This window comes from Dunckerocampus dactyliophorus, chromosome 8 (assembly GCF_027744805.1).
Source record: "Dunckerocampus dactyliophorus isolate RoL2022-P2 chromosome 8, RoL_Ddac_1.1, whole genome shotgun sequence".
Classification (NCBI taxonomy): Eukaryota; Metazoa; Chordata; class Actinopteri; order Syngnathiformes; family Syngnathidae; genus Dunckerocampus; species Dunckerocampus dactyliophorus.
Window position 1 is genome coordinate 27,878,624 of NC_072826.1, and position 11,203 is coordinate 27,889,826.

General features: G+C 40.8%; 1 protein-coding gene across 2 annotated transcripts; it reads right to left on the reverse strand.

Moving 5' to 3' along the window:
* Positions 1 to 547: 547 nt before the first annotated feature.
* On the reverse strand, positions 548 to 11,002 carry slc25a34 (solute carrier family 25 member 34). 2 transcript variants are annotated; one of them, XM_054785553.1, is made up of 6 exons: positions 10,933 to 11,002; positions 8,347 to 9,004; positions 4,668 to 4,733; positions 2,056 to 2,208; positions 1,835 to 1,969; positions 548 to 754 (listed from the first exon to the last, which is right to left on the reverse strand). In XM_054785553.1, the coding sequence occupies exons 2-6, from the start codon at positions 8,779 to 8,781 to the stop codon at positions 566 to 568; spliced, it is 978 nt and encodes a 325-aa protein (XP_054641528.1). In that variant the 5' UTR covers positions 8,782 to 9,004; positions 10,933 to 11,002; the 3' UTR covers positions 548 to 565. The 2 variants fall into 2 exon arrangements, with proteins under 2 accessions (XP_054641528.1, XP_054641529.1); XM_054785554.1 differs by lacking the exon at positions 10,933 to 11,002 and adding an exon at positions 10,701 to 10,899.
* Positions 11,003 to 11,203: the final 201 nt, after the last annotated feature.

Sequence of the window (11,203 nt, forward strand, 5' to 3'; positions counted from 1 at the left end):
GAAAAGTCTCAAACCAAAAGTGTCCGTATCAGAAGTACCACCCCTGCCTGTACTTGGTGTCGCACTGGTACCAAAATTTGCAGTATCACCCAACCCTATTAGTCACATGACTGTCACCACTCCAAAAATGTTTCTTATGGAGAAGGAGAAGGGGTCAGGGGGAGGGCTAAGGGGCCCTACATGAGTTCAAAGTATGGGGCCCATTTTAGGACACGGCTTCTTAAGGGTTTTAAGTATCTAACAGGATCTAATACAAGAGCTGTATGTGTCAACAAAGATAAAAATGAGATGTACTGATATGGCAGCACACTTCTCAGTATGATGAAGTGCAGTTCCTAACCACCGCAAACAAAATGATACGTTTGTCATCATCCAGGCACACATGAAAGTTATTGCTAATAAATATACAATTGGAGGTATTCAAGTAAAATCATCACACTTCATGCATTTGACAGTAGCTTCTCAAACCCCAGCAGGATCCATTGTTGGTCAAGAAAGTTCTTTGTTCCTTCTGTCCTCCCCGACTTAGTCTTTTACAGCGTTGTGATGTCGTATTTGGGTCCATTCATCCCCGTCCAGGGACCTGCGTGCCCTCCACCGCCTGCTGCCTCATCACGTCCCAGAAGAGCATGCTGAGAACCGTGTGCGGAGCCAAGCGCAGGAACACGGGGCCCATGCCTTTGTACAGACCCAGCAGGCCTTCAGCTTGGCACACCTTCAGCAGACAGTCCCAAAAGCCTCTGTAGAGGCGGCCCTAAGAAGAGCATCCAGAGAACGAGCACTCGTCAGAGCTTTTGTCTGAGCAGGATGCGTGCGCAAAGTGGACCATCCAAAGTAAAAGGAGGGCACCGCCGATGGTAAAGAGGAATAGTGTGACGATAACCGCAGAAGCGGCAATGGAACAAACTGCGAGGCTGGAGAAAGCGGTATCATCATCAACATCTCTGTCCTGGTTGCTCAGCACTATATACATCCTATTTTCCGCCTCATTTAATTATGATTTTAGTCTGATTATATGGCGGTTGGCTTCTTTTTACACTTGTATGGCAGTTTTAAAATGCACAATACATGATAGATACCACCTTCTGCCACATTTCATTATATTTTACTTTAATTATACAACGCTTGGCTTCTTTTTACACTTGTATGGCAGTTTTAAAATGCACCATACATGATTGATACCACCTTCTGCCACATTTCATTATATTTTACTGTAATTATATGGCGCTTGGCTTCTTTTTACACTTGTATGGCAGTTTTAAAATGCACCATACATGATAGATACCACCTTCTGCCACATTTCATTATATTTTACTGTAATTATATGGCGCTTGGCTTCTTTTTACACTTGTATGGCAGTTTTAAAATGCACCATACATGATAGATACCACCTTCTGCCACATTTACTTTAATTATACAGCGCTTAGCTTCTTTTTACACCTGTATGGCAGTTTCAAAATGCACCATACATGATAGATACTACTTTCGGCCACATTTAATTATATTTTACTGTAATTATACGGCGCTTGACTTCTTTTTATACTTGTATGGCAGTTTTTAAACGCACCATACATGACAAATTCCACTTTTTGCCTCATTTAATTGTTATTTCAGTTTAATCATACGGCGGTTGGCTTCTTTTTACACTTGTATGGCAGTTTTATAATGCACAATACATAATGGTTACCACTTTCCACCTCATTTAATTATTATTTTTGCTTAATTATAGGGCGGTAAGCTTCTTTTTACACTTGTATGGCAGTTTTAAAATGCACCATACATGATACAAACAAGTTGGGGGTTCAGGAGTTCCCCAGTAAAGCTCCAAACCCACCCTTTGAAACTCATCCACCGGCTGATTGTAGAGTCGTGTGCTGATGACGTCAAAGGGTGTCATGGTGACGGCCACGGCGACCCCGCTGATGCTGGCCGCTACCAAAGCCGTGAGCCAGCTGCCCGGGCTGAACCGCTGCGAGGGCAAAGGGAGGAAGATCTGTGGCAGCTGCTCCGTCACGTGCACTCCAAAAATGGCCGCCGTTAATCCCCCACGCCTACCTGGGAATGTGACACCCACTCCTTGGCCGAGGTGAAGGTTGCCAGTTGAGCAGCCGAGCCGACCATGACTCGAGGCACGGCCCCGTTCACGCCCCTCCACAGTCCGATGAAACCGTCTTTTCTGTAGATGCTAACAAAGGCATCGCACACTCCCTGCAATGTGACAAAACCAGCATCAGATGTCTCAATACATTCTACATTCTTTACGTCTACGATAGCTGACGGTTGGCTCCATCTTACAGGAACATAACCTTTCTTAATAACAGCGGAGGATTCCCAAAAACAGCAAAGCATTCCTGTCATATAGAGGATCTTTAATGAGTGTTTGTAAAAACAGCCAAGGCATTAAACCAGGGGTCATCAACACAGTGTCCGCGGGCACCAGGTAGCCCCCCCACGGCCACATGACGCGCCCGCAAGCCTTCTTTTCTTTCAGGTTTTCAGTTAATAATGTGAGAACACTAGAAAGAAAAGTATTCGGAAACACAAAATGTGAGTTGTGGATACCAGCATTTTGTTAATGTTTTGGTAAAACAAGCATATTTGATTTGTTTGGGTTGAAATAAGGTGTGAAAATCTATCCATCCATCCATTTTCTATACCACTTCTCCTCATTAGGGTCGCGGGGCATGCTGGAGCCTATCCCAGCTGACTTCGGGCGACAGGCAGGGTACACCCTGGACTGGTCGCCAGCCAATCGCAGGGCACACATACATACTCACATTCATATCTATGGACAATTTAGAGTCGCCAATTAACCTAACATGCATGTTATTGGAATGTGGGAGGAAGCCGGAGTACCCGGAGAAAACCCACACACACGGGAAGAACATGCAAACTCCACACAGAAATGCCCAAGCGGAGAATCGAACGCAGGTCTTCCCAATCTCCAGGCTGTTACTGTGTTGGCCAACATGCTAACCACTAGACCACCGTGCAGCGGTATGAAAATCATTTCTACAAAAATGAGTAGCTCGTGGCCATTTTCATTTTCTAAAAGTAGCTCTCGCAAGAAAAAACATTGGACCCCTGCTTTAAACCATCATAAAAGACTTTTGACGAGCGCTTTTGCAGTATGCACAAAAAAAACAAAACAAAGCCTTCCTGTAGGGGATCTTTGATGGGCATTTCTTCCAGTAGATTCCAAAAAAACAGCAAAGCACTCTCATTGTATTGAAGATTTTTGACTAGTAGGTCCTTAAAAACAGCAGATGGATCCTGTAATATAGGAAAATGCAAAGCATTTTTACAGAAAATCCTTAAAAACAGCAGTGTGGGCCACCCTTAGCAGCAACAACTGCAATCAAGCGTTTGTGATAACTTGCAATGAGTCTCTTACAGCGCTGGGGAGGAATTTTGGCCCACTCATCTTTGCAGAATTGTTGTCATTCAGCCACATTGGAGGGTTTTCCAGCATGAAGCGCCTTTTTAAGGTCATGCCACAGCATCTCAATAGGATTCAGGTCAGGACACGGACTAGGCCACTCCAAAGTCTTCATTTTGTTTTTCTTCATCCATTCAGAGGTGGACTTGCTGGTGTGTTTTGGATCATTGTCCTGCTGCACAACCCAAGTTGCTTTCAGCTTGAGGTCACCAACAGATGGCTGGACATTCTCCTTTAGCAGAATTCATGGTTCCATTTATCCCAGCAAGTCTTCCAGGTCCTGAAGAAGCAAAATAGCCCCACACCATCACACTACCACCACCATATTTTAATGTTGGTATGGTGTTCTTTTTCGGAAATGTGGCGTTACTTTTACAGCAGATGTAATGGGACACACACCTTCCAAAAAGGTGCTCAACTTTTGTCTGGTCAGACCACAGAGTATTTTCCCAAAGGTCTTCGGGATCATCAAGATGATTTCTGACAAAATTGAGATGAGCCGCAAAGTTATTTTTGCTCAGCAGTGATTTTGGTCTTGGAACTCTGCCATGCAGGCCGTTTTTGCCCAGTGTCTTTCTTATGGTGGAGTCATGAACACTGACCTTAACTAAGGCAAGTGAGGCCTGCCGTTCTTTGGATGTTGTTGTGGGGTCTTTTGTGACCTCTTGGATGAGTCGTCACTGTGCTCTTGGGATCATTTTGGTTGGCCGGCCACTCCTGGGAAGGTTCACCACTGTTCCATGTTTTCGGCATTTTTGTAGAATGGCTCTCACTGTGGTTCGCTGGAGTCCCAAAGCTTTAGAAATGACTTCATAACCTTTTCCAGAGTGATAGATCTCAAATAATCTCATTTCTGCTTTAACGAGGGGGGCAATCACTTTTCCACAAAGGGCCATGTGGGTTTGGATTTTTTTTTCTCCCTTAGTAATAAAATGTTTCATTTAAAAACTGCATTTTGTGTTCAGTTGTGTTGTCATTGACTAATATTTACATTTGTTTGGTAATCTGAAACATTAAAGTGTCACAAACATGCAAAAACATGAAAAATCAGGAAGGGGGCAAACACTTTTACACATAACTGCGTCTATACATCTTCATAGAAATAATTTGTATTATTATTATTATTATTATTATGATTATTATTATTATTTTTAGCGATACCCTCACAGTGTCTGCCGAAAAAAGTTCTGTCCCTTGGACAAATGTAATTGAGGACCACTAGTCTTACCAGATGGTTATGCTGATGGCCCACTGCTATGGCTTCCACTGTTTGAGCCTGCAGATGCGTCTTCACCTGCCAATCAGACAACATTAGGAATGGCAGCAAAAGAAGTTAGAAACAGGATGGCATTGCATATTATGCAAACTGAATCACTTACATGCAAATGCATAAATGCGCTGACCACATTATTAGGTACACCTGCACAAACTAAAATCGATAGAGAGGCTTCATTCTTGTTGCATCTGCAGCATATTGTTGTAATGAACATATTGACTTTTCAAACGAGTAAAAGCGAGTAAAACAAAAGATATGAATCCCTTTTATCAACTTTTTGACCAAATTTTTACAGTCAGTGGATCCAAGAAATACAAGAAATGTAAAATAATATAAAAAAAAACATTTTCACAGCAGTTAGAGGCATTTCATGAACTGCCAGGTGCTGCACATTTGCCATGTGTGGTGTGTCTACAGGGGACGTCCCAAGTGCATTTACGACCCACAGCAGATTTTTTTATTGGCCTTGGCACGTTCTAAAAATACAATTAAACAAGAAAAAAAAAAATGAAAAAAAAGCAGTAATTTTACAAGAATAAAGATGAAATATTATGGGAGTAAAGACTTAATGGTATGAGAAAAAATTAAAAAGGTAAATAATTGAAGGAGAAAAATAATATGAGAAACAAACAAAACAAAGAACAAATTGCAGTTCTGGGAAAATAAAGTTGCGAAAAGTTATAATATTATGATAAAAATTTTAATTTTATGGGAAAAAAAACTCTTATGAGAATAAAATCATAATATTAACACGAAGAAAGATGTTATTTTATAAGCATAAAGTTGAAATATAAAAAAAAGGATGTTCGTTTTAGTCTCTAAAGTCATCATATTTTGAAAAAACAAAATAAAGAATGAAGTTGCAAATTTTGGATAATTAGGTTGGGGAAAATTTATGATATTAGGAGAATAACTTCAGAATATTACAAGAAAAAAATGGTCGTCTTACGGGGAAAAAGTGAGAATTTTACAAAAGTAAAATCATAATATTCATAGGAAAAAACATGTCATTTTTAGAAGCATAAATTTGAAATATTAAAGAAAAAGGATGTTATATATATATATATATATATATAAAATATATATTTATAATATATATTATATATATATTTTATATTAAGTCATAATATTTTGAAAGAAAAAAAAAAAGAATGAAGTTGCAAATTTTGGAAAATTAGGTTGGGAAAAAGTTATGATATTAGGAGAATGAAGTCATAATATTACGAGAAAATGGTCATCTTATGGAAAAAGACTTTTCCAAGAATAAAATCATAATATTAATAGAAAAAAACATGTCATTTTTAGGAGCATAAAGTTGAAATATTAAAGGAAAAAAAGTGATTTATCTAGTGTCATAACATTATGAAAAACAAAACAAAGAATGAGGTTGAACATTTTGGAAAATTAGGTTGGGAAAAAGCTATGATATTAGGAGAATAAAGTAATAACATTACAGGGAAAAAAATGGTCATCTTATGGGAAAAAAGTCAACATTTTACAGGAATAAAGTCATAATATTATGAGGAAAAACATGTACTTTTTAGTTATTATGATAGTAAAGTCAAAATATTCTGAGAATAAAATCATAATATAAGAATGAGATGTACAAGAAGAAAGTTTAAATATTTGAAAAATTTTTTTTTAAAGTGTAATGTAAAGAGAAAAAGTTCATACTAAGTAATACTTTGTCACAGATAACACAAAGCTGATGTTGCAGGTGTTTTTTCTGGAAATATATATAAAAAAAACTCAAACACAAACTGGTTTAAAAAATGTAAAAGTGGCCCCCGCATCCTTTCATTTCTCAGGATGAAGTTTGGACACCCCTGGTCTATGTATATAGATGGTTGTTATTCATATATAGTGAGGTGAAAAAGTGTTGGCCCCTTCCTGAGTTCTTATTCTTTTGCATGTTTGTTACACTTACATGTTTCAGACCATCATACAAATTTTAAATATTAGTCAATGACAACACAACTGAACACAAAATGCAGTTTTTACATTAAACTTTTATTATTAATGGAGAAAAAAAATCCAATCCTACATGGTGCTGTGTGAAAAAGTGATTGCCCCTTCTGTTAAAAAATAACTTGAGTGAGATTAATTGAGATCTATCAGTCTGGAAAAGGTTAAAAAGCCATTTCTAAAGCTTTGGGACTCCAGTGAACCACAGTGAGAGCCATTATCCACAAATGGCAAAAACGTGGAACAGTGTTGAATCTTGCCAGGAGTGGCCGGCCAACCAAAATCACCCCAAGAGCGCAGCAACGACTCATCCAAGAGGTCACAAAAGACCCCAAAACAACATCCAAAGAACTGCAGGCCTCACTGGCATCAGTTAAGGCCAGTGTTCATGACTCCACCATGAGAAAGACACTGGGCAAAAATGGAGTTCCAAGACCAAAACCACTGTGGTAGTGTGATGGTCTGGAGCTGTTTTGCTGCTTCACGACCTGGAAGACTTGCTGTGATAAATGGAAGCATGAATTCTGCTGAAGGAGAATGTCCGGCCATCTGTTGGTGACCTCAAGCTGAAAGCAACTTGGGTTGTGCAGCAGGACAATGATCCAAAACACACCAGCAAGTCCACCTCTGAATGGCTGAAGAACAACAAAATGAAGACTTTGGAGTGGCCTAGTCCAAGTCCTGACCTGAATCCTATTGAGATGCTGTGGCATGACCTTAAAAAGGTGCTTCATGCTGGAAAACCCTCCAATGTGGCTGAATGATAACAATTCTGCAAAGATGAGTGGGCCAAAATTCCTCCCCAGCGCTGTAAGAGACTCATTGCAAGTTATCACAAACGCTTGATTGCAGTTGTTGCTGCTAAGGGGGGCCCAACCACTTATTAGGTTTAGGGGGCAATCACTTTTTCACACGGCCATGTAGCTTTGGATTGTTTTTCTCCCTTAATAATAAAAAGTTTCACTTAAAAACTGTATTTTGTGTTTAGTTGTGTTGTCATTGACTAATATTTAATTTTGTTTGATGATCTGAAACATTTAAGTGCAACAAAGACGGAAAAAGAAATAAGAAGGCGGCAAACACTTTCCACGCCACTGTATATACCTGTATATAGTACATGTACATAGAGTATATAGTGTATATATGAATAACAACCGTTATATAGCAACATGTCATCACACAGGATTGTCTTTCCATGACATTGAAAATTGTGCTGTTTAAACTCATTGTGTAAAAGTAGTACTACCAATGCTGTGACATGCACTTATACTGCTTTTGTCGCATGTGTTCATTCACTGCATTTGACCCACTTTTGGCCTCTCAGGGCGTCCTATATGGCCTAATCATGTCGCTGCATGAACACGACGGGCTTTGCCGTGATGCTTTCAAGGAAGTGTGGTCAGTGTGCATGAGGAGTCCACTGAAACCTCCTGCATAATGCAGTATATATATCCTCTCTTGCCACAGAATACCTATCATCTTCCATGGGGGGTCATGGAGGACAATCATGTTTTCTCTACACTGTTATCCTGACTTAGGTCGACGGTTGCAGTGAGTGGGGATTGATCCCACGCCAGCTGCACAAATGTCAGCTAAGTGAATGACTAAACATCTTGTACAGCGTCTGATAAGTACACGTAGAGAACTGAGAGAAAAGATAACTTACCAGGTAAGCAGGAGAGGCAATAAAAGCCCCAAGGGCCCCTGCCCCGGCCCCCGATAGAACACTTCCTCCATGGTATGAGGTGATGCCCAGAGCTTCACAGTAAGAATAGGACCCCAGCCTCACCCCGTTCATCACCCCCTGGTAGACCAACCCCACAGAGAGCCCCTTCTGCAGACCCCGGAGCCCGTCAGTGCGCCCCACCACCCAAAGAGCCTGGAGGACTCCGCGATAGTGCCTCTGGTAGGTTCCCCGCGCCCGCAGCTCGCCCTGAAGCTGCAGACGCGTCTTCACCACCTCCAGAGGGTTGGTGAAGACGCAAGCGGCGCAGCAAGCCAAAGCACCCAGGGCAAAGTCCAGAGGAGGCCAGACGGCCGGGCGTGGTGGCAACGGCGGGGCGAAAATGCCGCGAGGTACAGGCGACACCGTGGATGCCATGGTGTGACGGAAGGCCTAAGAAATCAGGAGAGGGCTTCTTGTCATCTCACACAGGTCACACTTTGTCCTCCTGGAGATAAGGCAGCGTTGTTTGTATGGCGAAAAGGTGAAAAGGAATGCTGTCAATCTCTCGGCATGTCTGACGTGTCACATTCCAGCCTGCTTTGTCTCCGGAGCGCCTTTCACCTTCGCCTTCCTCTTCCTCTATCAAGGCAGGCATCACCTGCAAGACAAGGACGGCCGCGCTTCAGTCGTGCACAAAAACATAATAATGATAGAACAACGGCGTTCCATAGAACAACAACATGAACGGAGTGAGACCTCTTGTTAGTCATCCAGCAGCGTTGTTTCTGTGGGGGAAGGCACACGCCAAAAAAGTGGAGCTTCGTGAGGAGCGATGCAAGGTAGCAGAAATTAGGAGGGAAAAAGATGAGCGCAAAGTCAAGTGCCACGGCCTCCGTGTGGGAATATTAATAATGAGCAAGGTAAGCTCATCAACACGAGCGAGCCTGGATGCCGAATTTGTTCCAAAGTGGTGGCAACATAAACAAAACGAACTTGCACGCCGCAAAAATATCCACTCGACCCAGTTTTCCCGTCTGGGGATAAAAAAATCTACACACCGACAGTCAACACTCAGCGAGACATTTGATCGGTAAAGTAAACAGAAACGGGGTAGAGCAAAATGGTGTGCGTAGTTTAATACATCGGCAAAAATATGCTGCTCTTTAATACAGTTGAAAAGCCAGCATTTCCAGAAATGCTGCAAACGTTTGACATCCAAACACCAATTCCACAACAGTTAAGGATGACGTATTAATAGAAATATTGCACTATTATGATTAGGGATGTCTGATAATATCGGCCCACCGAGATTATGCCTCACAGCTGGCCTGAGAACGCCTTGGTATCTTCCCGGTGGAAATGGATGGCGTATTTGGCCCACAGACTGCATGATTTGGCCATTATAACATCATTTTGAGAGCAAAATTTGCTGATGTTGTGGAAAACACTGTATTCCCGCGCACAATTCATTCATTCATATGTCTATGGGGTAGCGGGAATGTATAAAAAAACGCAGAAATATGAAAAAAAACACAAAATATGTAAAAAAAAAAAAATTATGAGTTGCAAACTGTAATATTTGCGGTTATTCAAGCCATGTAGGACAAGAATTAATTGAAAATTAATTCAAATGAAGTTACACTCTTTACCCCCATGTGCCACAATGGCCCCTCTCATAAAAGTCTAATAAAAATGTTTCACCATTTCAAATTATTCAACAATTTTAAACCAGGCCAGAGATATATATTTTTAAATATATTTGTATGTGTTTCTACGCTCTTTTTTCATAAGAACCTCTGATTTTTTTAATGAGAAAACAAAAAATATGCATTATTTGGGATGAGGTTATTACAGCCTTGGTGAGGGCAAGAACTGATTCATACTGAATTCAGATTAAGTTTTTACCCTTTGGTCCCAAAACGCCCCGTCTCATAAAAGTGTAATAAAAAATCTAACGGCATCAAGTTTTTTCAACAACTTCTGACATACTTTTTAAAAAATGCTTTTCTATATTTTCACGCCCTTTTTGTCTTATGAACGCCTGAGTTTTTTTTTTTTTAATGGGAAAAATGGGGTGCCAAGTGGAATATTTGGGATGGGAAGTTGAGAATTTGTGATGGTGTTATTACATCCTTGACAAGGTCAATACTTGATAGCCACAAAGATTTTGAGTCATTGTTATTTTTGCCGCAGAAAGCTTTTTAAGTTGCAAAATGTCCACTTTCATAAAAGACTTAAAAATATACAGAGGTCCCTTTATTTTGAAGGTAGAGCCATAGACGTATTAGGTTTTTGTGTGAAAAGCAACCCAATATGTCAGCATTATATTACGGCATAGAAAAATTTAGACTTACAATGGATAATGGATGTGCAAATCTTCTTCTAAACACCTTGCAATTCAAGGATGAAAAAAGAAATAAAAACAAATCTTAGCCAAGTTTCATACAATTAACCTTTAAAAAATAAGCAGAAAGTGCCTCTGGGGGTCGAGCATGAAATGGCATTAGCAGTAAATAGACATTCAAACTAGCAAACAACCAATTAAAAAGCGGTCACATGATAAAATACACTCTTCTCGATGCTTACTTGGAGATCATGTCCATTCTTCATCTGCAATGTAAACATGTGGCCACCTCCACAGTCATTGTCAGTGGCTCCGCCCACTGCCCCTTTGCAGCAACCAATAGGCATGCAGCCCTGTCTGCCACCTCACCAGTTCATGAATTTGAGCCAATCGTTTGGCTGGCTGCTCCGACTAGACCGCCCCTCCCTCTCTGGGTAAAAGGTTACCGTTGGTTCAGAGTGGGGGTGTGAGTCTATGGGGTGCAACGATCTGATGAGTCCCACCAAAGATTAT